Consider the following 27,224-nt stretch of genomic DNA (forward strand, 5'->3'; position numbering starts at 1 on the left):
CAAGACGATGGCCCCCTCCATGATGAGGCCACAACGGCTCAGCAGAACATCATTGTAGCTTCTTCTGAGGAGACAAACACTTAAGAGAAAAAAATAAAGTTAACAGCTGAAATAGGAGGAAATAGTACAGTTAAAGAGCAGATTGTAGAAGAAAGTAGTTGAGTGTGGAAAGTGGTCAATGTGTCCTCCAGCAGTCTAAGCCTATAGCAGCATAACTACAGAGATAACTCTGGATAACCTAGCCTTTTCCATACTGATTGGCTTAATGAACTGACCTGTAATGGAATGTTTACTATGTGAAGTGCCTTGAGATGACTCTTGTCATGATTTGGCGCTTTATAAATAAACTTGAATTGAACACACACACACACACACACACACACACACACACACACACACACACACACACACACACACACACACACACACACACACACACACACACACACACACACACACACACACACACACACACACACAGATGATTATCCTTTACCCTAGATGGGATCAAGATATACTGGATGAGGGATTAGGATTGAATTCGATAAAATATGCTTTTATTTTAAAGTGGGAGCAATGTTTTCCGGTACGCACCTACATCACCTGATTCTAGAATTTAGATGTCGTCATATTTCTTCAGCCATCTCTAATGACAAAAGAAAATGAACTCATTATCACAAAAGTTTTAAGTTTCGATGTAAAAGTCTTTCTGGCTGGAGTGACGATGACTTCTAGTGGACATATTTCACAAATTCTACTCAGACTCAACACAAATTATTATTGGTATAAAACTTAGTTTATATTTATTAAAACAACAAAAGGTAAATATAAAAGTAGAATAAATAAGAGTTAATATCAGGTAATGTTCAATTTTTAAATGTTTTCATGACTCATCGAAGCCCAGCACCTATAAAACAGCTCTGTTGGAGGAGTAAACGTTTTTACACTCTGTAAGGACTCATGAGACATCAGGTCCGGTAAAAAGTTCAGAACATCGTGGTGTGTTCAGGTGTCGGCCGGGGCCCGTTGTGTGGGCGTGGCTAAGCAAACAGCCCAGCAGCGGGCTCGGGGATGGTGGTGGCGTGCATGTCTCGTGTCATGTTGGACTTCTCTTTGAGGTTAGCCTGCTGCAGCTTGTGCTGGATTAGGCTGATCCTCACATCCATCTGATCCACCTCCTGCTTCAGCTTGGTCAGGCTCTGTTTCACCTTTACCACCGAAGCTGAGAGGAAACACAGACACAGGAAGTCAGACCAGAACGACGTGAGCTCAGAACAGAACCAGAGCCGTTTGCTCCTGCTTCACCTCGATCGGACATGCTGCTGCCTTTACTCTCCATCTCCTGCTTCACCTTCTCCAGCTCCTCACTGATCTAAAACAGGAAAAACACAAACTACGGTTATTGGCTCAAACACATCAGTGGGTTTTTGGTGAACCAGGTGACATAGCCCCGCCCCCTTTGCAGCTCAGGTACATTTCACAGGATAAACATGGTTCGGAGATTAGTTGGGCCACAGGAAGTTGGACTCTGTGACTGAACAAGTGTTCTGGTATCCTTAATGGTTTTTTTTTTTCTTTTTACACAATCCCAGTTTTAGTTTGATCCTTGGAGATTATTTCGATAAAACACTAAATTGATAGATGATGATGATGTCACTTTTTGACCTGTCTGAAACTTTCTAATCTAAAACAAACTCACTCTCCTTGTGTACACAAGTTCCTGTTTATCATAACACTCGTGGTTTGCTAGTTTCCAGGTTATTTTAATTAACCGTTTCTATTTCATCCCGAGTTCGTCAGTCGCTTCCACAGCAGTAAGAATTTAAAGTATCTCAGCGATAGTAATCTGACTGAAGTGTTTGGTGATGCATTCACTGACCTCAGCAAGAACTCTGGTTCTCTCCATCACTCCCCCGCTGGCCTGCTGGTAATGATCTTTGGCCTGATGAAAGAAACATTGATTTAGCAAGTAAATTAAAACTTTTATTTTGGAGGTGTGACTTCCTCCTTTGGGAGGTTACCTCACTCAGTTGGGCCTGAGCACTGCGATACTCCTGGATCAAAAGCTCCAGCTGGTTGTTGATGTACTTCTCTCTGCTGCTCACCTTCTCCAGAGTCTTTCCGATGTCCTCCTGCAGCTTGTCCAGGTAGCTCTGCAGGGAGAGAGGACTCCTGATGTTAAATTCATCTTTCAGTCTAAAATCGTCTTTTTGTATGTGGATTATGACAGGATCAGGGTTCATCTTGGGTTTATTTTTCTGTTGTTGATGAAAGACAGGAGAAATGTGAACCCAGCAGGAACATGGATGCCTCTGCTGTATGAATGATCCAGGTCAGTGAATGCACCTTAGCCTCTGTGAGTGAAGACTGGATCCCGTCTCTATGCTGATGCATCTGGCCCAGGTGGATCCTCCAGTCCTACAGAACATCAGGAACAACATCAGCGTTCTCCCACAATCTGCTTTTACAAACTCGTTCGTCGGTTTTATCAGACCGTCTTTGGGACATTTTCATGTCCAGGAACAGGTGTTTCCTTACCTTAAAGGAAATTAAACTTTTATTTTCTAAACAACATCGACTTTGGACCACTTGGTAGAGATGTTTAGTCACTTTGTTTTACTGAAGCACTCAACTTTTTTGGTTTTAGAAAACTTATAAACTAAAATTATTAAATCTAAAAATACGTGAGTTTAAATTAAACATATTCTTAATAATATATTTTAGAATATTATTTAAACATTTAATTTACCTGAAAAAAGTAAACTTTTCCAGGTGTAGATGTTTAAAGGGTTTAAAGCTTCTGAAGCAATTAAGATAAACTTTAGGGGAACATTTTCTGTTACATCTGAGCTCTCAGGAGGAACTCTGGCTTCATCTCTTACAAAAGCATCAAGAGAAACATTATGCTTTTATTAACTCAGTTTTTAATAATTGAGCTGTTTCATGAAAGAGTTTGAAAACTTGATGGTTTCACCTAACTCTGATTTCCTTTTCTAAACCTATCCAGACCTGGACGACACTAAAAACAAACCCTTGACTGTTTAAGGAACCGTCTCTTGTCAGACTGAACTGTGGTCTGTTCTGAAGAAAACTTAGGATCACAAACACAAAACCGCTACGCTGCAGCACAGACGAGCGTGCACCTTGTTGTCGGTCCTGATGGTGACCTTGAGCAGCGGCAGGACCCTCTCCACCTCCAGGTTCCATTCCGCTGCCTCCATCGTAGATTCCAGAATCTCATCGGGTTTGGAGGACGGTTCTGCTTCCTGTTAGACAACAGAACCGGTTCCAGTGAGAAGGAAGCTGGGTTTCCAAACTCCAAACATTCCTCTAAATAAATCTCACAGTGTGAGTTGTTCTCAGCTTCAGAGCCTCTAGGTCCATCATGGTTTCCTCATCCTCGTCAGCTTCCTCCTGAGGAACAAAACCATTCAGATTTACACTTTTTAAAATGATGAAACGGTTTTCTGTCAAAATCAGCAGCAACTCTTCCTGGCTCCCAAACAAGATGCTGCAGAAACATTTCATTTACTTTTCACGCCGTTTGTAAAGCATGACACCACTACGCTCTCTGATGTTTCAACAGAAATGTTTTTAACTTCAGTTCATTTTGGTCAGAGTAAAAACAAACTCGTTTACAGGTAAATAAGCCAGAAACACGTACAATCGTCTCCACTTCTACTTTGCTGAATGTGAGCTCGGCGTCGTCCTCCATCACAGACTCTTCTTCTGTGTTTTCTGTTGGGTAGCTGGGCCTAAAAACGGAAAGACAGCTGTAAATCCTCTCTCTCTCTCTCAGTAGGAGCGTGCAGAGGTGTCAAAAAGCAGGTTTCTTCTGTTTTTGCTCTGATCAACAAACGTCACCATCAAAGACGACTGAAAAGCAGTTTCACATCATCATACTGAAACTTGTTTGATCGCTGAAACATTTTTGCGAATATCAAAACAAAAACAGACAAAATCTGTGAGAATCCGTTTTAATGTGTGAACTGGGATTGAGACAAAACCAAAAAGGTTTCCTGACAGAAAAAGACTAGAGGGATAAACGTGCATTAATGGGTTTTATGTGACAGTAATAGATGTTTTGACCCAGTAATGAGATAAAGGAGGACCCGTTGTCGTACCTCCTGAATGTGAAGCCTCTCTTCTTAAGCGCTTCTTCAGCCAGACGATCCAACACAAAGCAGACGTGCTCGCCTGAACCCGACTTGAGTTTGGAGGGAGGGAAGTCCACTTTTACACCCTGATGGAGACATGGATAAATACCCTGAAACCCCCGAGCTTTAATAGCAGCTGGTGTCAGGAGTTACGGAGAAAAAAAATACAAAAAATTTATTGTCGCACAAACTATTCATTTTATTTATTTAGCTCTTGTTTTTGATAATTTCACAAAAATAAAACGTCTGATTCATGTAGCAGACGCAAAATTATTCAAGGGGAGAGAAAAGTTTGTTGTGACGTACGAAAGCCCTGAGTTCTGTCAGGATGTTGGACACGGTGGCGTTGGGTTCGTCGTACTCCTGAGGCTCGGCGAACGCTCTACCCGCTATGTTGATGAGCCATGCAGCCATGATGGTGAACATGTAGAACTGCTCACCAGAGTTGGACGCCAAGAATGGACTGGAGACAAAGTAATGTCTGAGGGGAATTAAGGACACAAAAATGCTATTTTTTAATCTTTCTTTATAAATGTATATTTTGTAAGATTTCTAGAGTCAAAAACAATCTTTTACCCCGAACGTTCTGAATATAACAAAAACTCTAGAGAAAATGAACTAAAACCTGATGTACACTTTCATGGGAATTCTATTAGTTGAGAGCTGCATGGAGGCCTTGTAGTGAAAAGGTGACAGGTTTGAATCCCATCTGACTTTTCTGTGTGGAGTTGGCATGCTCTCCCCATGCATGTGTGAGTTTTCTCCCACAGACTAAAAACATACATGTCAGGTTAACAGAGACACTCAATTGCCCCTACGTGTGAGGGAGACGGGTTGTGTGATAGACTGGAGACAAGTCCAGGGTGTCCCTCGCGCCCTGTGACCCTACTGAGGATGAAGGGGTTTAGATGAGTGAGTGATACTAAGATATCAGATAATAATTAGAGGAGGACGGGTTTGAGCTAGTAGCAGGAAACTGGAAGTCTGCAGAAAACAAATAAATAATGTGTGTGTTTATGTGGCTTCCCACTGCTAAATAAATTATGTCCGCACAATCAAACTAAACGCATAGACATGAATACAAAAACAGTGTCTGAGTGTTGGACATGGTGTCTCCAACAGGAAGGACACATTTAAAGCTTCTAGGAAATGTAAAAAGACACCAAAACACAGAAATGTTTGTTTTTATAAGTTAAAACTTGTGGAAAAGCTATAAACAGAATTTAAACAGAACAGGTTCAGTAGATCTATAAAATTATTGTCCATCTTGTGTTTCTGCCTTCCTAATCTGCTGTATTCTGGTCACTTTTCAAGTTTAACACAGAAAAGTCAGATTAAATAGTTTATAAATTAAACCTAAACTGTGCTCAGACCCAGATTAGGAATCCAGTCTCTTCTCACCTGGACAGACTCTTCATGTTGTGTTTGGACAGAAGTTCCTCCTCGTAGTTCAGGACCTTTAACTTCTCCAGCAGGTTCTCCATCACCACAAACGCCTGGTGGACCGAACCTGGCCCGCGGTCCGCATCCTCTCCTCGTCGAGCCTCCTCCGACATTCCGTGGTATTTCCCCAACGAAACACCTTAAAGGTTAATTTTGCTCAAAACGCGGTCGGTTCGGTCCGATTTTGATGGCTCGCTTCTGATGCTGCGGTTTGTTTCACTTCTTGTCGGTTGTTAGGCAACCGAAGCTAGCCACCTAGCTGTGGAGGAGGATAACCTTAGCCAGTGTGTCTTATTTTCAAGCTAGGTTAGGAAGTATTTAAAAGTCTATTCAACAGCAACAACATTAAAACTAACAGGTTAAGTGACAAACTCAATTCAAGCGTAAAGTATCGCTGTTAAAACGAGCTTCTTCTTCTGGTTTGATTCAGATTTAGCCAAACGACTTCAAGGTGCGTCACCACCACCCAGCGGGCGACACGAGTACTACACGCTTTTGAGCAAAATAAATAAATAAATAAACCATTGCAGGGCTATTCCGATTTCCAGCCTTCCAGCACGTTTTAGTGGTTTCTCTAGTCACCTGTGCAGCAGCTACACCAGGCTCTGCAGAAGCCTGTTAATCACCTGCTGATTGAAAGCAGGTGTGTTAAAACAGGGTTAAACTAAATGTGCTGGATACCAGTACTGGAATTGAAAAGCCCTGCAGTAGGGTGTTTGAATCAGCTTAGTACTACTGTAACTTACCAGTTAAAAAAAGATGAAAGAAAACCACCCGAATCAAATTCCAAATTGTAAAGATTACTTGACTTCATTGATGTATTGAGTCCAGTTCTGCAGAAGGAGCTTGATTGTTGAGCAAACCTATTTTTCATTTGATCCATTTCCAATTTCAAAATAAGCCTATATTGTCTCACTTTGTTTGTTTGGGTTTAGCACAAAAGGTTCCCACAATGGCATTGTTTCTGATTCTATTTCATTCAAGTTCAGCATTACTATGTTGCACAAAAACCTTCTTTTGATTAATTCATTTCCACAACAGCAAAAACAAACCATCACTTACATCAGTCATCAGCAATCCTCTAGTCATTTTCGTCAGAAACCTTTATAAAAATATTATCCATGTTGTAGCAACTGCAGCTGCTTCTAGAGCAGAACAAACATAATGTTACCTCTTCATTGTGCTACAGTATTAGCTGAAGCTCACCTCCGAGCCAACGCCATCTTCCCCGTGTGACCCTGAACAGGAACATGTAGGTGTAGAAATGATCACCTTACCATGGGGGAGGGGCTTCCGGACCCTGTCAGCTGTGTTGTCTGGGACATCAGACCCTGGTAGGGCCTCCAGGGTCACTGAGCCTCAGAGGTTCAGAAGAGTCCTTCAAAGAACTTAATGTAGGAGGACCAAGAAGCACCAGACACCTCACAGAGAGACACAGTCATGAGAATCTGGATGAGATTTTTGTTTATTTATGACAACAAAACTTAAACCCAATTAAAACACAGAAAAGGCAACACTTTGGGATAATTGTGGTCAACTGAGTCAGTTAGCAGAAGACTTCTAGATGAAATAAAGGGGAGAACATCCTGGACTTTGTGTGATGTAAAGCTACATTCCACCTGTAGATAGCATGCACACTGCTCCTATCTTGGTCAGAAACACTTTCTAACACATGAGAGTAAAAAACCAAGAGGATTAAGCACTTGGGACTGACTTACATCATGAAGGAAAAACACAAACCTGCTGACACAATCCCCCTGTAGGAGCTCTGCTCCCAGTTCGGGACCACAACTGGCCCACTTCATTTTCAGGTTGTTAGTTTGGGTTCAGAGATTGTGTTGGCAGGTCAAAGGTCAGCCTGCTCTTTACTGTAATCAGGACCAATAAGAGCTGCAGACAGAATGAAGACAGATTGGGAAAAGTGGGAATAGTTTGGTTTCTCTTGACTTTTCCAGTTTCAGACCCAGGAGCAGCTAGATCATCACAGAATGTAAAAACTAATAAACTAAATTTAACGAAGTCACAAAGAAAACCTGTTTATCTAACAGAAGTCAGGTCAGAGACTCTTGATGCAGCTCAGCTGAGTTTTCCACAAACGTTTCAGCAGTTTGAAGATAAAAAGCTGTAAAAGGACTCATTCTCGTCGGCTGCTGTTCAGATTGTTGCACCGACAGCTGCAGCTTCAGCATCAGGCTGTCTCATGATCTGTGCTTTCATCTGGACTCGTGTCCACGTTTCGTTCAGCTGGAATTGTAAAGGTGAACTATTTCTTTAACGGCAAAGGTGTATGGGCTTTTATTTTGACAGCATCAGAGCAACCGTAGCTAACTAGGGAGACGCAGCACAGAAGAAGCAAACGTAAATCTATTAGAAGTAAAGACGGAGCAAAGGGTGGACTATTAACGGTTCACGGAGAAGAAGACACAGAAAGTTTGAAGAATACTTCTGTCTAGCTTCAGTTGATAAGGGGAACAAGGTTTGTGACTATAATTCAGAATGTTGTTATGAAAACGGAACGTGTATGGGAACCTATATGATTGTATTAGTCGTGAAAAGGCTACCAGTGTGATCAGTTATGCATTATGGTTTAGTTTATGATGAAAATGTTTTATTTATTTATTTTTTGTTTATGCCTAGCTCTCACGTTGGTTGATGATACGGACGGCTCAATAAATCATCATTCACCATCAGTTCCGGTCTTCTCAATATAGACTGAATGCTACAGGAATGTTTGATTTCCCTCAACTTGTTCAAAGTAGGAATGTCTTCCTGGATTTTATGAAGATGTATAGAAAGGAAATATTTTCTCACCTTTGACCTTTTACAGGAGATCTTAGAGGTCAAACATGGAACTGACTCAGATCCTTATTTCTGTCAGAAAATGGTGATGTAAAAACAAAACTATTTAATAAAGTTTCTTCTTTTTAAAATCAGATGATTCACAAAAACAGAAACAAATTTTAACTGATATGACTGAATGAGTGAGTGAAGGAATGAATTAATTAATTAATACATCTTTTTAGAGTTATAACTGATCAGAGAAACAATCAGCTGATCAACTTTTTTTTCCTTTGAAGGAGAAAAAAATCCCAAGAGAGGAAATAATCCCCAAAGAGCCTTTTGTCTGTTTATCATCATCATCATCATCATCATCGTCATCGTCGTCATCATCATTATCTCTCCATCTTTGTTGCCCGGGTGAGTCCTCCACACTCGCGGAGGTCCTTCCTGCTGGCTGCTCCTTCATTAACACTCCAAGAGCGCAGCGCCGTGGCGGCGGTCTGTTGACTTTATTCAAATCGGGTCTTATCTGTAACCTCACAGTCCCCTCTTCAACTCCACTAACTTTTGAGCTAAGCGCCTTTGAACTGGGTCAATCGCCTCCCATGCTGTGCGCACTTATTTACCGTCCTCCACAATATAATAAGGACTTTTTAGATGAATTTGCGGCGTTTCTAGCTCAAATCTTCTGTAAATATGACCGTCTCCTCCTGTTGGGGGATTTTAATATTCATGTCTGTTGTCCCGACAGACCTATGGTGAAGGACTTTTTGGATCTTGTCGATTCGTTTGGCCTGTCGCAACTCGTGAATGGGCCCACGCGTGGCCATGTTCACACACTGGACCTGGTTCTGTCTCATGGGCTGAGTAGCAGTGACTTGGCTATTCTCCCTGCTACTTTCTCTGATCATTCACCAGTTCTGTTTAACCTGGACGTGGCTTCTTCTTCTCGTACTGACCATGTCCACACTCGTCTCTCTCGAGTTATTACTCCCTCTACTGCTGGAGATTTTGTAAATGTTTTTGCTCTGACATCAGCCACCTGCGATTTTACTGATGTTGATAGTTACTTGCATCTTTTTAATTCATCCTGTCTAGCTGCTATGGATTCTGTAGCTCCATTAAAATCCAGACTGACCAAGAATAAGCCTGACCCTTGGCTGAACGAGCGCACTCGTTCAATCAGGCAACACTGCAGAAGACTGGAGCGTAAATGGAGTAAAGACAGGCTTGTGGTCTCCTTTGAAGCCATGAGAGAAGCGTGGTCGCAGTATCAAAAAGCTGTTAGAGGCGCTAGAAATCGTTTCTTTGCAGGGATTGTTTCTGCTAATTCTAATAATCAAGCTGTTTTGTATAAAACCATGAACGCTATGCTCTCACCTGTTAAAACACTATTTCCCTCTGTTTCTGCTGGCTTGTGCAACCAAATCCTTCAGTTTTTTTAGATAAGGTTGATAAAATCAGAGCTCAGATTCCTCCTACTTCCAATGTTCCTATTACTGTCATTCCCACTCATGATTTATTTCATAGTTTTCAACCCATTTCTCTGTCTTGTCTGGAAAAAGCTATTGCTACCATGAAGCTATCGGGCTCTCCAGATGATGTTGTTCCACCTCGTCTCCTGAAGGAGGTATTTCCGTTGATTGGGCAATATGTGCTGGATATTATTAATGGTAGCTTGACCTCGGCTGTGGTTACTCATGACTTTAAACATGCTGTTGTGCAGCCAATCCTGAAAAAACCTGGTCTGGATCCTGCCAAATTCTCTAATCTCCGTCCAATCTCTAAGTTACCATTTTTATCTAAAGTACTTGAGAAAGTAGTGTACGAACAGTTACTTATACATCTTAATGACCATCAGGTAATGGACATGTTTCAGTCTGGGTTCAGAAAACAGCACGGCACAGAAACTGCTCTTGTTCGGGTGACATCTTTCTGGCATTAGATTCGGGGTTCCATGTGGTTATGGTGCTTCTGGATCTATCTGCAGCCTTCGATACGGTTGATCACAACATCTTGATCTCTACACTACGGACTTGGACTGGCATCTCAGGTTCGGCCCTGGACTGGTTTAGGTCTTACTTCCATGACAGGTCCCTTAGGGTCATGCTGGATGATTATTCATCCGAAACACTCTCCCTTCCCTGGGGGGTTCCTCAAGGTTCCATCCTCGGCCCATTGCTGTTCTGCATTTATATTCTGCCCTTGGGAGCTGTTCTCAAACAGCATGCAGTGTCTTACCATCTATATGCAGATGATTGTCAAATTTATTTTTCACTGAAACCCCAAGACTCCACTAAACCTCTGTTCGATTGTCTTCACGAAGTCAAGCAATGGTTGGCTGACAACTTCCTACATCTGAACGACTCCAAAACAGAGGTAATCGTTTTTAGTCCAACTAGTGTTAGAGCAGCCCAGCAACCAGACCTCAACTATCTGTCGCCTAATGTCACTTCTGTTGTTTCCAACCTTGGAATAAGAATAGATTCTGCTTTGAAGATGGATGCTCAGGTCAATAGCACGGTCAGGTCCTGCTTTTACCATCTTAGACGTATTTCAAAATTAAAGTCCATCCTGAGTGTCCGTCTTCTACAATCTGTGATTCATGCATTCATCACTTCTCGGTTGGATTATTCAAACTTCTGTTTGTACGGTATCAGTGAGGCAGCTTTGTCTAGGCTTCAGCTTGTTCAGAATTCTGCAGCAAGGTTCTTGACTGGAGCTGAAAGAAGACACCACATCTCACCTATTCTTAAAACGCTTCACTGGTTGCCCGTTAAATTCAGGATCAATTATAAAATTTTACTTCTCACGTTCAAATCCTTAAACGATCAAGCTCCTCCCTATCTGTGTGATCTCCTTCATTACTACCACCCTCCTCGAACTCTTAGGTCTGAAGATCAACTCCTCTTAATTATCCCTAAGGCACGTTTGAAGACTCGTGGGGAAAGGGCTTTTTCAGTCTGTGCCCCAAAGTTATGGAACTCATTACCACTGCAGGTTAGGCAAGCTTCCTCTATCGGCGTCTTTAAATCTCGTCTGAAGACCCTCTACTTCACTTACGCATTCGATCCCTAATTCCATAACTCCTTAGCTCATCCATTGTCCCTCCTAGACAATTCAATTTTAATTTTGTGTTTTTATATTCTGGTTTTATTTGCTTTTACTGTTAATAGTCTGTTGTTTTATTTCTTTGCTCCTTTTTACATTTTCCATTTACCTGACTATTTTAACTTGTGTTTTCTTGCTTGTTTTTTGTGCAGCGCTTTGTATGGTTGTAATGCCGTGTTGAAAGCGCTATATAAATAAAGTGGTATGGTATGGTATGGTATGGTATGCTTCCTGAAAGAAGAAGTTGAGTGTCTGTTTTCAGCCTCTGATGCTCAGTTTGTCTCCAACTGAACCTGAAGTGATTTTGGAGGTTTCCTGATCCATGTCCCCAGACCTCCACCCTGCAGACAGCTGCTGAACTGCTGCAGCGCCCTCTGATAGCGTCCTGCAGACATCTTGGAAGCAGAATAAGTTCTTGTGGAGGCTTCAGGGTCCAAAACAGCTCCAGTTAGCTGAGAAAGAAGGAGAAGGACAGAAATCTGGTTTGATGTTGTGGAGCAAAAACCACGAGGATGTTCTCAGACAGACTCAACCTCCTTCTAGGTTTATATGTCAAACGGCAAATAAACAGTCTGATATATTTACTCAGCATGAAAACTTTATTTCAGACGTTTTCAACAGGAAGTTATTTAAAAAGTTTTAAAGAGACATAAAGAACAGAAATGAAGCTTATTGCTCATTAGCCTGTTTAATCTGGACTCTTCATTCATCCACTCTCATCACAGGAGTAAAAACCCAACTAGATGCTTTTTTAGTCTCTTTGTGGAAATGTATTCTATATTTTAATATTGAGACTTTTTAAAGCTTCAGAAGGAACGTTTTAGTTTGCTAACTGTATTCCCATCTGCCTGGAAGTGGAGTTTGGGATGAGAAATTAGAAAATATGACAAGTTCTGCTCTCAGAACTAAACAGCTTCAGATCAGTTCAGGATCAGAGGAACTTCTGGGTTTTCCATCTGATAAATCATTTTATTGGGACAGCAGCACCTCAGTTGTGTCCTTGGGTAAGACACTTAACCCGCCTTGCCTGCTGGTGCTGGTCGGAGGGACCAGCTACATCATAGCTCTTCCACACCAGCGTGTGAACGGATGAATGACTGATTATGCTGTGAAGTGCCTTGGGGGGTTGTAGAACCCTAAGAGTGAGCTATACAAATGCACACCATTTACCATTTATTACTGAGTCTTTACTGAAAGTCGAAGAGTTTTTTTAATTGTAAAAATATTTTATTTTTCTTAGAAACATTGAGAATAAAAGCTAAAAAGAAAGAAAATTCTTAAATCTACTAAAAGTGACTGAGACACAAAATAGTTAAAATTATTTATTTAAAATTTTGCTAAACTGAATTAAAATCACTGAACATTCAAGAGCCTTGGTCTATTTCAGTTTACTAAACTCAGCAGGGATGTTGTAGTAAACACAACTCCAGCGTGCAGCGGCTGAGTGAACGTGGTCTGGACTCTGTGGAGGAGAGTCATGGTGTCAGAGACGCTGTAGAAGGACAGAAGACCTGCTCTGTGGTCCAGATACACTCCTACTCTGTAGGAACCAGGACCTGAGATGGAGGTTCTGATGCTGTTGTGTGAGTAACTGCTTAGGGAACAATATAATGACCAAGATTTGTCATTAAATCCAAATCCACATTTAGTCCCACTTCCTGCTTTGTTGATATTCTTGTGGGAGACTGCTACTTCAACATACCCGCTCCACTCCACCTCCCAGTAACTCCCCACTCAGGACCTGACACCATGAAGTGAATCTGTCTAGATGATCAGGATAAAACTGATCTTTATGCACATCTGTTACCTTTCTGTTCTTCTCTGATGGTAACAAACATCTGTGTGCCGTGTTTGGATCCAGTGTGATTTCATGTGAATATTTCAAGAATCCTGCTCTGCTCGTTGGTTCTGGTTCTGACAGTAGAACGTCCACATCAGTGATCTTCAGTGAGACGTTTGTCCAGCTGTCCCCCAGGATGTCCTGTAGCTTGTCTCTGAGCTCTGACACAGCTGCTGTCACATCCTCATAGTATCTGAGAGGACGGATCTTGATGCCGGATGAGTGTGGAGACCCACTGAGTGCTGACACTGAGGGGTAGTTGTGTAGAAACTGGTTGTGATCCTCTGTGTTTGAGAGCTGCTTCAGCTCAGCATCTTTCCTCTTCAGCTCGGTGATCTCCTGCTCCAGCGTCTCCTGAAGCTCTTTGACCCGACTCACTTCAGTTTCCTGCTGGGATCTGATCTGCTGCTTCACATCAGAGCTTCTTTTGTGGATCAGACAGATCAGCTGAGTGAACTTCTCCTCACTGTCCTCCACTGTTTTATCAGCAGAGTGATTGATGGCCTCCACCTCCTGTTGAAGCAGTTTCACATCTTTCTCTCCGTCCTGGATTCCCTGCTGGATTTCTTCTCCTCTCACCTCCAGCTCTCTCTGCCTCTCAGTCCTTTCTACTGCAGCTGAGACTGTGTCGTGGCCTTTATGTTCCTCCACAGGACAGAGATAACAGATACACTTCTGATCAGTACGACAGAACATCTTCATCACCTCATCATGAAGAGAGCAGATGTTCTCCTGGAGGTTCTTGGAGGGCTCCACCAGCTTGTGCTTCTTTAATGGAGCTGAATCATAATGTGGCTGAAGATGTTTCTCACCGTAAGAAGCCGGACAGAACAAACAGGACTTGGTGGCTTTCAGTTTTCTTCCAGAGCAGAAATCACAGGCCACATCTTCAGGTCCAGCCAAGCCCCCACAATGTGGAACAGAAACTGATGCCAATGCGGAAGTTAAATAAATTGCAGTTCCACCCTCATCCGCTGGGGGCTGGTGTCAGAAGCGAGCAAATCCTCATTGACTCCCATGTTAAAAATACCAATTTCAAAGCAGAAATAAACATGTTTACAGCCTGGTACCAGAACCTGTTTTTGTTTAAATGATCTAGTTTACACTCATGACAACTCTGAGGGGGGTGACTTTTTTCTCACTCTTCTGTTTAAGTGTATTAAAAGCCTAAAATTCTGTATAATTAATGAGCATCAGACCCACGTGACCACAGAGCTAGCTCCATGGAAAGGCCTCAGTCTGAGCCTCGGCCTGGCCTGGAAACTGTTCCGCCATTTTCAGTCTCTCAACTTAGACCATTAGTTGTAGCGTTTGTGTATTCTTTTTTGGATATTTTTTGTGCAATTGTTGGACAAAATGACTTGCTGTGGCATTAATTGCACTAATAGAGCGTCCAAGGAGTCTCCACTTCATTTTTTTCGGTAAGTAAAATTATATTTATGTATTTTAGGTCACTGCCGAGCTGAGCTTAGATTTTAACATGTACTGTTTAACCATGAAATTTAAATGTAATAGGGTAAAACCCAGTGCATTCAACATAATGCTGCACTTTAGAAAATGGGTTGAAATATAACATGTTGGTGGAGCTGGGTTCCGACTATCGGCTTGTGGAGATCTTCTCCCCTCCCCGCAGCTCGGCTCATCTCAAGCCCCCACAATGCGGCTCAGAAAATGGTCTCAACCCAAAAGTAGCAAAAATTGCAGTTCCACCCTCATCCGCTGGGGGCTGGTGTCAGAAGCGAGCAAATCCTCATTGACTCCCATGTTAAAAATACCAATTTCACAGCAGAAATAAACATGTTTACAGCCTGGTACCAAAACATGTTTTTGGTTTAAATGATCTAGTTTACACTCATGACAACTCTGAGGGGGGTGAATTTTTTTCTCACTCTTCTGTTTAAGTGCATTAAAAGCCTAAAATTCTGTATAATTAATGAGCATCAGACCCATGTGACCACAGAGCTAGCTCAGTGGAAAGGCCTCAGTAGAGCCTCGGTCTGGCTTGGAAACAGTTTCGGGATTTTGACTCTCTGTGTTTGTGTATTCTTTTTTGGATAATTTTTGTGCAATTGTTGGACAAAATGACTTGCTGTGGCATTAATTGCACTAATAGAGCGTCCAAGGAGTCTCCACTTCATTTTTTTCGGTAAGTTAAATTAAATGTATGTATTTTAGGTCACTGCCACCTTTAAACTAGCTGAGTTTATCAAAGTAGCTAGCTAACTATCACTTTAACATGTAGCATGTACTGTTTAACTATGAAATTTAGATGTAAATAAAATAATGAATAGGGCATATGTCGATGGGTACAAGGGTAAAACCCAGTGCATTTAACATAAAAATGGGTTGAAATATGATGGAGCTCTTGGAGGGACACTTCTGTGTTCCATTCTTCCACCCGGTTCTCCCCGGTGGTCAGCCCGGTGCATGTCTGACCGATGCGGCGCCTACTAGCTGCTGCGCGGGCTGACCGCTTGTGGAGCTCTCGGACTCGTAGAGAGACCTGACCGCAGAAATACTGCAGCTCAATTCCCTACCTAAATGCAAAGTTTGAGAGATGTGGTTCACTTAGGTCTGCACTTCCTTCGGGCTAATTTGTCAAGTTCACAAAATGTGGAACGGGATGTAAGTTTAGAATCAGCGGCGAATTGGAACATATCTCGAAGCCCTGGCCGATGAAACGGTCAACATGACTATTACTGTCAGGCTCGGAGAAAATTCGGGTTGCTTTTGTGTCAGTCGATTCTGCAACAGATTCTGCGACATATATTAATGTCGATTGCGCATCTCTGTCTGATCGCGGCTTCTGTCTGCTGCGCGGGCTGCCGGCTTGTGGAGCTCTGGGATGGAAACCTTTCCACCCGGTTCTCCCCAGCGGCAGCTCTACGCATCTCAGATCGCAGCGGCGCTTGTCTGCTGTGCGGCTGCCGGCTTGTGGAGCTCTCGGGAGACCTCTGTGTTCCACCCGGTTTTACCCAGCAGTCAGCCCAGCGTATCTCTGACTCAGAAGCTCTGGTGTTGTGCACAGTTAACTCCGGTTGTAGCTAAGTTGCTACCTCTGTTAGCTTAGCTCCCACCTCCGCGTTAGCTTTGGGTTAGCTTCAGGTTAGCTTGTAGCTAGTTCGACCGGGTGTCGTCAGTTGATCCCAGCCTTACAGCCCCACCCTCAGCTCCTCCTCTCTTCCCTTCTGTGGAATTGTCTGGGCTTGACGGAACCTGTGACACGGTCAAAATGGCGGTGGTGGCCACCTCCCATTTTAGCTCAAAAACTTATTATTGGAGAATATGGAAACCCATTGTCCAATATTTATATGTCGATGGGTCCAACATAGCAGTGATCAGCAGGAGCTGCTTGGAGTCCAGTCTTCTTCAGATCTTCCATTGTATCAGCTAACATGATGTTTTTCTTTAAAGCAGGCTTCTGCCTGAAGGCCTCACGACATTGAGGGCAGCTGTGGGTTCTTCTCTGATCCTCTCCATCCCAGTGAGCAGTTCATGCAGTAGCTGTGTCCACAGGAAGTAGTCACTGGATCCTTCAGGAGATCCAAACCGATGGAACAGCAGAAGGTTTCTTGGTCCAGCTGATCTCCTGTCTGCTCCATTTCTCCTCTCAGTAACAGCGACTGTGTAAGTTTCACTTCCTCATAACAGAAGCCAGTTTATCGTCTGATCATGAATCATGGGACTGAGTAGACAGAAAAGTGCCTATCAGCTTCTAGCTTCACCACCTGTTGGCTCCTCCCATCTAAAGGGGAGGCACCAGGAAACATGAGGACATTAAACTGATAGACGTTATTAACATCCTCATTAACTGGAACTGAGCTTGAATGAAACAAGATCAAATGTGTTTCTGAACTATCATCATTTTCTCTTCCAGCTCTCTGAAAGTCCTACCTGCTCCTGCAGCTTCAGCCAGCAGGTGAACATAGAACACCTGCAGAGGCGTGATGGAGTCCCAGAGTCCCTCCTCTTTCCTGTGGAGGTGCTGATCTCCTCCAGGGTCTGGTCACCGTAGCTCCAGTTGAGGCTCACTTCAGGGGCCTTCCCTGCAGACCAAACCTCTCTGCTGCTTAGATCTGCAGGAGGATGAGAGCAACTTTAGTGTTTCCTCTAAAACCATCAGAGCTGATCAGATTCATTCAGTAACTGTGAGAAAAATCACAACCTACAGCAATTACTCTGTAATTACATCTGTTATCCAAGCACAACCCCAAAAGCATCACTAGCGTAAAACTCTTTTCAACACATAATTGTTTCAGATCTTCATCTGGACCTACAGCCAATCAGCAGCTGCTGTCGTTGGTAGGGGAACGGCACGTGCCTCACAGGTGCCAGACGGTGAGCCATGGCTCTGCTCAGGTGGCCGGCGTGTCTCAGCGTGCCCACTGTCAGGCTGTACAGGTAAACAGGCTCCACCAGGTGAGACAGCAGAGCCCCCTGGAGACCCACAACACTCCACCTGTCAACACAAACTGTTATTAATTAAAAATGCAAAGCTGTGGCGGTGATGAGGTCATTCTTCAGCTGAGAACAAGAGGGTTTAGAACATTTTTGCTTTATTTATAGTTTTAATTTGAGAAACAAAGAATGCACGAGGTCATAATGTCTATTTGAATATTAGTATTTTCTCACTAAGATTAAAAATCTAAAACATTTTCCAAAACAGTAACTTTGTTAAACAGATTTACTGTTTTTGTTGGTTAATTTATTTACATTTTTGTCCTGATCTTCTGTAAATGTCCTCACATCCTGTTTCAAGATTTTAAAAACTCACTTTGCTATTTTATCAGTGCAGGACATGCTGATGGGAGGTTTCCCCGGCAACGCACCATCCGGGCTCTGATTGGCTCTCTGTGCAGAGATGGGCAGTGTTCCCTCACCTCCGTTCACCTTCACTCTGAGACCACAACAGAACCTCCTGCTGGGATCTGACAGAAAGGAGGCAGTCTTTTCCAGACTCAACAACAGGTAAAGGTGTTTTAAACGTGATCAGCTCTAAAGGTGTTTATCTCACATGCTGTCCTTGTTTCGTAGGGACAGTTGAGACGAGCATCTCCACACGGGCACCAGCTGACATACATGTGGAAGAGGACCCCTTCCTGCAACCGGAAACCATCCCTGCAACTTTTATTTGGTATGAAGATGGATTGTTCCTCTCCTTCTGCTGGATGACTTCAGAGGTAAAAAAACACAAAATATGGATTCATATGGATATGGATTTTATCTAGAATTACATTTTATATTTATAATTGTGTTTGTATGAAATAAAACCTCCAAATTATCACTCTCCATGTTTACAAGATTTAATGCACAAACATATGGAAACATAACATTAAAATGACCATGTACTACCATAAAAAGTGATGTTTAAAAGCTCAAAAATAAAGTTTAAAAACAAATAATTGATTAAATAAATTCCATCCACCCATCCATTTTCATCCACTTATCCGGAGTTGGGTCGCGGGGGCAGTAGCCTAAGGCGAGAGGCCCAGACTTCCCTCTCCTCAGCCACTTGGGCCAGCTCCTCGGGGGGAATCCCAAGGCATTCCCTGGCCAGGTGAGAGACATAGTCCCTCCACCGTGTCCTGGGTCTATCTTTAGGCCTCCTCCCGGTTGGACATGCCTGGAAAACCTCACCATGGAGGCATCCTGACCAGATGCCCGAGCCACCTCAACTGGCTCCTCTCGATGTGGAAGAGCAGCAGGTCTACTCCGAGCCCCTCCCGAATGACCGAGCTTCTCACCCTATCTCTAAAGGAGAGCCCAGCCACTCTTCGGAGAAAACTCATTTCGGCCGCTTGTATCCGCGATCTCGTCACTACCCAAAGCTCATGACCATAGGTGAGGGCAGGAACGTAGATCGACTGGTAAATCTAGAGCTTCGCCTTCTGGCTCAGCTCTCTCTTCATCACGACAGACCGGTACAACGCCCGCATCACTGCAGATGCAGCACCAATCCGCCTATCGATCTCATGCTCCAGTTTTCCCTCACTCGTGAACAAGACCCCGAGATACTTAAACTCCTCCACTTGGGGCAGGACCTCATCCCTGACGGAGAAGGCATTCTACCCTTTTACAAATCAAGACCATGGTCTCAGATTTAGAGGAGCTGATTCTCATCCCAGCTGCTTCACACTCAGCTGCGAACCGCTCCAGCAAAAGCTGAAGATCACGTTCTGATGAAGCCAACAGGACCACATCATCTGCAAAAAGCAGAGACCTGATCCTCAGGCCACCAAAATGGATACCCTCCACACCTTGGCTGTGCCTAGAAATCCTGTCCATAAAGGTTATTGTTACAAGCCATTTTTCCAGGCCAGCCTAACTCTTCAAAAGATGTTAATGTCTCAGGGTTGACTTGTATTTCTATTTGCGTGGGCGTGACACCAGCCACTCTTTAAATACCCTCACTCTGTAGGAGCTGATTAGCAATCACCGCTAACCTAGACTCTGATTCTGGCAAAACCAACTTCATGCAGCTCAAGGGAGACAATTTACTCACAACACACCCTCAGTCCATGAAGCTTATGTACACTTCAGGTTAAGACCCTTGCCAGCTGTTCCTTTTATGTTGAGGAGACAACTGACTTTACCTGTAGCCTAGGATGGAGGAAACGACTTACATCAATAACACCTTGGGATGGCATTTACAACCAGCATCTCACCTTGGCTCGGTTACCGACAGGAGGAGACCCCACTCGTAAATCCTTTTTTCGTTCCTCGAATCCGAGGAACTAGGTTTTATTTCACACCGGCATCCTCCCCCACCATCTGAGCCAACTCACCACCAGGTAGTGGTCAGTTGACAGCTCCGCCCCTCTCTTCACCCGAGTGTCCAAGACATGCGGCTGCAGGTCAGATGAAACAACAACAAAGTCGATCATCGAGCTCCGGCCTAAGGTATCCTGGTGCCAAGAGCACATATGGACACCTTTATGTCTGAACATGTTGTTCATTATGGACAATCCATGACTGGCACAGAAGTCCAATAACAAAGCACCACTGGAATTCAGATCAGGGGGTCCGTTCCTCCCAACCACACCTCTCCAGGTCTCACTGCCGTTGCCCAAGTGAGCGTTAAATTACCCCAGCACAATGAGGGAGTCACCGGAAGGAGCGCTTTCCAGCACCCCCTCCAAGGTCTCCAAAAATGGTGGGTAGTCTGAACTGTAGTTTGGTGCAAAAGCACAGACCACAGTCAGAACCCGTCCCCCCACACGTAGGCGGAGGGAGGCTACCCCCTATTTCTGTGGCGCCGAGGGCACTTGTCAGGATGACCCTCATGCACAACGGAGGAAAAAGTAATGCTGAGGAGGCCGATGTCCAGTGCAGACCCAAGTGTATTTTATTTACATTTTACAAATTTAAAATCTAGGCAGCACAAATTCATACCTGCCGCTCTATCCATCACCCTTCCAACAAACACAGAGCTGTATTTATAACAGGTGTGACTAATTGGACCGATCCTAAAACCAGACAAAGGTAATTACAAAAATACAATCCTTCCATATTCTTAAATTATCCTTACATCCTCATCTCTAAGATCGCTTTAAATAATTACAATACAAAAATAGCAACATCTTTAATTAATCCTAAAAACACTCAATGAAACTAATCTGCCTTCCTAGAGCAATTTCACAGGTCACCCCTCCCATTCCTCCTGAATGGAATGCTCCAGAACCTTCTTTAGGTGCTCCAGCTCCCCAGGGATTCTTTTAGCTGGAACAACTCCAGAAACACAAAGGAAACAGGTAAGTACAAACACTCATTTACCACTTTAAATCCTCCATATTCATACCAACTCTTCTTCTTACAGGTCCAAATGCTTCACCCTTTTTAAATAAACATTAAAACAATTGTGATTGAGCCTGGTTTCATTTATCCTACAACCACAGCAAAAACCTGTGTAATGGACTTGCTACATTACACATTCACTGCGGTAAACCCCAACGTACAAGCACCAAGATGGGGGGCAACTAGTATGCCCATCCCTGCTCGGCGCCTCTCAGTGGGAGCAACTCCAGAGTGGTAGAAAGTTCAGCCCTGCTCAAGGAAACTGGTTCCAGAGCCAGAGTCATGCGTTGAGGTGAGTCCCAACTATATCTAGTCGGAACCTCTCAACCTCACACACCAACTCAGGCTCCTTCCCCACCAGAGAGGTGACATTCCATGTGCCAAGAGCCAGCTTCTGTAGCTGAGGATCAGACCGCCAAGGTCCCCGCCCTCGACTACCACCCGTCACACACTGCACCTGACCCTTTTGGCCCCTCCCACGAGTGGTGAGCCCATGAGAAGGGGGACCCACGTTTCCTCTTCGGGCTGTGCCTGGCCGGGTTCCATGGGTGAAAGCCCGGCCACCAGGCTCCCGCCAACGTGCCCCACCTCCAGGCCTGGCTCCAGAGGGGGGTCCCAGTGACCCACGTCCGGGCGAGGGAACACGGTTTTCATTTATATAATTCATCATAAGAGGTCTTCGGGCTGCTCTTTGTCTGATCCCTCACCTAGGCCCTGTTTGCCATGAAAGCCTCAGACAACTTAGCTCCTAGGATCAATGAGCCACTCAAACCCCTCCACCACGGTAAGGTGGCAGCCCAGGGAGAGGATTAAGGGGAAATGTAAACTTTATTATTTTTGATTTAATTTATGACCTAAATTCTCCAAAGTTCTGTAGACAGTAAAAACCTTCAGACCCAGAAGCATAAAAAATAAGTCACAGAGCATTTTTAACGAAGCAGATCCGGAACCGTACCGAAGCAGCAGCTCCAGCTGACTGTAGAGGAATCGAACCAGCGCCCGTCGGCTCAGGACTTCAGCGTGACAGTCTGTGAGAGGACAACCAAGGTCGCTCAGGTTATCCAGGTCCAAACATTTTGTCCCTGTGGCCAAAGACACGACCCGGGCTGATCTGAGGTCAAATCCTGAGGAAAAAGAAGGAACTTGAAATCAAAAATAGAATCTTGAACCCATAAATCCATCAGAGATGAGTGGATGCAGGTGAGTTAGTGACTTTCTGAAGGAGGAATAAACAGGAAGCAGCAGGAATGCCGTCTTCCTTCTAACTCACCTCTGGTCATCACGACTCCTGCCAGCATCTTGTAAGGAGTCAGTGAGGTAGAGGAGGTGCAGCAGTCAATCAGCTGGGAGCATTTCTGCTTCACTAAGCGGTGGATGGACTCTGCAAAAAACTACAGCAGAGAAGTTCGGTTTCTCACCAACATCTGATCCTCCTCCAGCCAGGCTGAACAGAGATGCAGCATCACAAACCTCCTTTAGTTTAGAGAAAGCTTCAGACAAGAAAATTCTGGCGGCATTTAAAACTCTTCATAGCCCTGAATCTGTTTAGGACTTTAACCACATCAGGCTGCAAAGAAACGTCTTCACGGTGGCTCCCAGGAGTCCATCCCATAACCGCAGCTAAAGACTATGAGGGCTCTGAGACATAATTATGATGTTTAGATGTTGCAGACGAAGATGCAGAACAGGTCTATTCTATTTCCCATGAATGTCCCGGTTCTCCAGCATCTGATCCAAACAAAACCAGCTTTCATGTTCTCTTGATGTTTGACATGGACTTAAACCTTTAACCTTCCATCTCAACATCACCATGGTAACCAGCCAGTCTCCCTTTCTGCACAGATTTACAGTAATTCTTTATTTCAGAGGTTTGTCTCTAGATGTTTGGTTAAATGTTGACCACAATAAAGTTTTTAACGAGCAGTAAAATCTCTGAATGCGTCCAGACTCACCTGAGGTAGCTGCTGATTGGTCCTGCCTCCCTGGAAACCCGTGAGCATCCTCTCTGGTCTTAGGCGGATGTTGTAAAGCTCCTGTAGAGCTGCTGCAGCTGCTTGAGTCTTAGCTTGTCTTTTACTTTGTCCACAACCCTCAAACACCTCCCCCTCCAGTCTGACCACCATGATGAATCTCCTCATGGGCCTGCCTCGAAGCCGCTCCACCTGACACAGGTATCTGAGTCCAGGTCGCAGCTCGTTGAGCATGGCTACTGGACTCAGATGTTCTAATGGTGAGGTTCTTCTCGGATTTGTGGAGGAACAGAAGTGGTTGCAGCTGCTGGTAAAGAACTCCGTCTTTGCTGAGTTGCAGTGCAGGTTTCCAGTGAGTGGTGGTGTGAGGTCCAGTGTGTCTGCTGTAAAATCTGTCCTTGTGTTGCAGAAGTTCCCCACGGTGACGTGGGCCTGGGAGGCATTGGGGAACTGGATGAACGAATGAAGAGCCTGCTCTGCGGCCCTCAGCTTCGCCTGTTTTTTCGTGGCTCCTCGACCCTCAAAGCAGAAACCATTGACCTCCACGGCTACGCAGAACTCCGGGGCATGAAGCGGACCTGTCTTGGACATGATTTCGTAACTCAGACCAGGACGTAACTCGTTCAGATGAACCAGAGCGTTCTTCTGAGTCACGGCCCAGCCTGATCTTTGACTGATCTGCTGGTTTTGGTAGAATAGCAGCAACTGCTTTCTTCTGAACGCTCTGGGAGATGAAGCACAAAAGGTTGATGGGTGATATTTTCTTAGAAGGTTCAAATTCACCAGAGTTTCCTCCTCCTGATCCTCCAAACTGCTGCTACCTGCCAGGAGACAAAAACATCATTTATGGGTCAAAGACAAGAAAGTTTGTTCAAATACAACAAAAATCACATTATTGATAAAAAGGTGGTCAACAAATGAAGGATTTACTGGAATTATCAGCTGATGAGACCTGGTGTTTTATGGTTCTGATGAAGGATGACCACATGTCACTCCAACCCGAAACAGAATCAGAAATGATCAATATGAGACCGCTCAGACTGCAGTCTCTTTCGAAAACATCAGATTCGTATCAGAATCAGTACCACATATCAAAGTGACCTGGGTCGGACTTGAAAAAACTGGATCAGTGCTGTTCAGACTGTCACAACAAAATCAGATATGAGTCACATGTGGGAAAGAAATCAGATATGAGTCACATGTGGGAAAGAAATCAGATATGAGTCACATGTAGGAAAGAAATCAGAGTCACATGTGGGAAAATTATCTGATTTGATTTGGCTTTTCCTGCAGTGTGAATGTAGCCTTAATCACCAAGACACAACAGTTTTTAACATATTTAATACAATTTGATCTTTACTATTTAAGATTTTTACGAGAAATGATGTCTTGTTCTTTAGTAGCTAGGTAAAATTATCTAAATACTCAAAACCAATCCCCAGTTGTGTTACTGAAACCAGATATGAGTTTTTACCCCTCATGACTGTCTCTTGAGGCCACTTCAGTTCAAGCTCATTAGAATAATGAAGAGTGAAGACTAAATTCTGCTGCACTGACCTTGCAGCTCTGTCAGGTGTGTGGTGTGATAAAGTGTGTTTTTATGGAACGGGACATAAAGGTAATGGTGTGAGTCTGGAGCAGTTGAAGGCAGGTGGAGGTGTTTTATTCATCGTCACGGCTACAACAACGAGGTCATTTTGGGACAAAATGTGACAAAAATCACATTTTTCTCTGAACAATTCTTAAAAGGATCACCTTTTAACTTTCATCCATTTACAAGATTAAACTTCACACTTCATTTAAGATTATCCTAAAGTCCATACGAGACTACTTATTTATCTAATCTCTCTGTAAGCTAATTTACAGATTTAGTGGTTGATGGTCAGGCAAACGGGTGAGATGAGAGTAAATAATGACTCCATCAAAGTTCTGGGATGTGTTCAGAAAACCTCCAGGAACCTCCTGGATCAGGAACCTCCTCATCAGAACGAGGAGGAGCAGCGGCTCTTCCCCGAACTCCCCCGGACTACAGCTGCTCCTGTAAAGAGCCACCCGGCAGAGGAAGCTCATCAATAAAAGCTATAAGAATCAGGAAATATAAACATGAATTCACTGATTATTTTATTCCTATTTTTTTATTCAACACGATAATTACTTAGCCATAAAGCTCCATGTTTATTTCTAATGCTGGTTGATTGGGACGATGGCGGTGGCTCAGGGGGTGGCGCGGGTTGTCCAGTTATTGGAAGGTTGCAGGTTGTTGTGTTTAAATGAACCCCTCCTCCACTGTTAATTATTGATTCAGTAGGTTGGGATGAAAGGATGGATGTAAATTATTCCCATTGCTCAGTATAATGTTCCTTGTTCCCATATTCAGGAAACAATTATTGTATGTATTTGGGTGCTTTTAAAGCTTAATATACTACCCTACACTTTGACAAATGTGATGTGAATTTCCATATAAATATGGAAATCCAGTCTGATTGGTCTTGAATGTTTAACCAGAAGATTTAGAATTCTTTGTTTATTCAGGGATTGTAAGACACTTCGTATTAATTCAAGAAGGGAGTCAAGTTTATAAAAAGCAAGAAATTTACTTTCTAAACAATTAAAACATGACAACTTGGACACCTTATGTGATAAATGAATTTAAGTGGATGGAATGTGCGGTGTGATGATGTGTGAATGTGAGGTTATCAGAACCTTCGTATCTGGAGAAACTGAGTGGGAGTGAATTTGGTCTGTTCTAAACTAACAAAGTTGGTTCTTATCAAAACCACATGAGACGCAGTCTGCCGAGTCTACGTACCCTGATCGAAGACCCCCGTGGTAGATCCGGAAATGTTGAGGTCCGGGGACCCCAGAGGTACCGAAAGTTCATAGAAGAAACCGCAGTGCCGACTTTCCCGGTCTCAAGTTGTCTTCAGGTCACGGCAGTTGTTATTTGCATCTTAGGAATAACCCTTAAGTTGAAGTTGGTTCAGCTTTGTTCTGAAGGAACCATTTGCGGTCAGCTGTAGCTTGCAACAGGCTTTTGACAGCTTGTCAAAAGACGCTCTGGGTTAAAGAGGTCAGTAGTAGTAGTACCGCTGTGACTGAGGTTCGAACCTGCACAGGGAAAGCCCACTGAATCCAACGCCTTAACCACTCAGCCATCACAGCTGCAGAAGCAGATGTAAATCTGAACTTCTGGAAGCATAAAAACCTCGACCAGCAACAGACACACGAACCAGTGAATGAATTCAGAAAATAGTCCCAACGTTACGTTTGGAGTTCACACCACTGAAATGACCTCCATCTACATAGCGAACTTAGACAGCGCATGATGTCTGTAACTCGTTCAGTTCTGTAGATCTGGAGCAGGAACTTGAGCTGAGAAATAAAGTTTTAGAAACCAAGACCAAAGAAGCTCCAACTTGTCTTTCATTTTAGTTCCAAACAAGCATCAAAGTCATTAGTGAGAAATGTCTTCTTTCAATTTATATGAAAGCTTTGGCTGATTATAATCTGTAATGGATAAATAATCTGTAATGGATACACTAAAGGAGCTAATCTGCAGGTTAAAGGAGCACCATGAGAGAATGCAGGAAGAATGACAGCCCTTTTCAAAACAAGCGAGTGACTTTCTCACTATCATCCTCCAGTTGGCGTGAAAAACGAGCTTAAAGGTTCCACTATTTTAAACCTTTGGGTGCAAATGTAGGCACAGAATATGATAAAAAAATTATCAATGGCACTATTGAGCTGTTATTTATTTTAAATACAAGTCATATTCATCAGCCTGAATTTATAACACACAATATTAAACAGCCTCTCCCTGGGCTGCCACCTTACCGTGGTGGAGGGGTTTGAGTGTCTCAATAATCCTAGGAGCCAAGTTGTCTGAGGCTTTCTGCCTCTGGTAGGGTCACCCATAGCAAACAGGTCCTAGGTGAGGGATCAGACAAAGAGCAGCCCGAAGACCTCTTATGATGAGTTATTTGAATGGAAACCGTGTTCCCTCACCCGGACATGGGTCACTGGGGCCCCCCTCTGGAGCCAGGCCTGGAGGTGGGGCACGTTGGCGAGCGCCTGGTGGCTGGGCCTTCACCCATGGAGCCTGGCCAAGCACAGCCCGAAGAGGAAATG

The 27,224-nt window shown here is 43.7% G+C and overlaps 2 protein-coding genes and 1 pseudogene across 2 annotated transcripts; all 3 read right to left on the reverse strand.

Moving 5' to 3' along the window:
- Positions 1-908: 908 nt before the first annotated feature.
- Positions 909-5,914, reverse strand: ift57 (intraflagellar transport 57 homolog (Chlamydomonas)). Its single transcript, XM_015956545.3, has 11 exons — positions 5,559-5,914; positions 4,464-4,638; positions 4,125-4,243; positions 3,665-3,755; positions 3,346-3,414; positions 3,144-3,266; positions 2,347-2,418; positions 2,022-2,153; positions 1,880-1,942; positions 1,306-1,372; positions 909-1,222 (listed from the first exon to the last, which is right to left on the reverse strand). The coding sequence occupies exons 1-11, from the start codon at positions 5,711-5,713 to the stop codon at positions 1,041-1,043; spliced, it is 1,248 nt and encodes a 415-aa protein (XP_015812031.1). The 5' UTR covers positions 5,714-5,914; the 3' UTR covers positions 909-1,040.
- Positions 5,915-11,764: 5,850 nt separating this feature from the next.
- LOC107383643 (double-stranded RNA-specific editase B2) lies at positions 11,765-27,011 on the reverse strand. The gene is made up of 13 exons (XM_070541876.1): positions 26,931-27,011; positions 26,399-26,468; positions 26,205-26,257; positions 24,989-25,175; positions 24,654-24,728; positions 23,079-23,917; positions 22,397-22,517; positions 22,082-22,250; positions 18,347-18,504; positions 18,107-18,260; positions 17,610-17,791; positions 17,227-17,408; positions 11,765-11,944 (listed from the first exon to the last, which is right to left on the reverse strand). Exons 1-13 carry the CDS (start codon positions 27,009-27,011, stop codon positions 11,765-11,767), a joined length of 2,451 nt encoding a protein of 816 aa, XP_070397977.1.
- LOC129164236 (tripartite motif-containing protein 16-like) lies at positions 12,871-16,953 on the reverse strand (annotated as a pseudogene).
- Positions 27,012-27,224: the final 213 nt, after the last annotated feature.

Source organism: Nothobranchius furzeri, chromosome 11 (genome assembly GCF_043380555.1).
Source record: "Nothobranchius furzeri strain GRZ-AD chromosome 11, NfurGRZ-RIMD1, whole genome shotgun sequence".
Classification (NCBI taxonomy): domain Eukaryota; kingdom Metazoa; phylum Chordata; class Actinopteri; order Cyprinodontiformes; family Nothobranchiidae; genus Nothobranchius; species Nothobranchius furzeri.

Excerpts from the sequence above, each read along its gene's own strand:
- LOC107383643 (XM_070541876.1), bottom strand. The coding sequence starts at position 27,011 with ATGGGTGACCCTACCAGAGGCAGAAAGCCTCAGACAACTTGGCTCCTA. Across the intron at positions 26,258-26,398 it reads GCGCTGTCTAAGTTCGCTAT|CTGTGATGGCTGAGTGGTTA; the intron begins GTAGATGGAGGT and ends CTGCTTCTGCAG. Across the intron at positions 17,792-18,106 it reads TGCACTGATAAAATAGCAAA|GTGGAGTGTTGTGGGTCTCC; the intron begins GTGAGTTTTTAA and ends TTGTGTTGACAG.
- ift57 (XM_015956545.3), bottom strand. The coding sequence starts at position 5,713 with ATGTCGGAGGAGGCTCGACGAGGAGAGGATGCGGACCGCGGGCCAGGT. Across the intron at positions 4,244-4,463 it reads TGACAGAACTCAGGGCTTTC|GGTGTAAAAGTGGACTTCCC; the intron begins GTACGTCACAAC and ends TGTCTCCATCAG. Across the intron at positions 3,415-3,664 it reads AAGTAGAAGTGGAGACGATT|GAGGAAGCTGACGAGGATGA; the intron begins GTACGTGTTTCT and ends TTTGTTCCTCAG.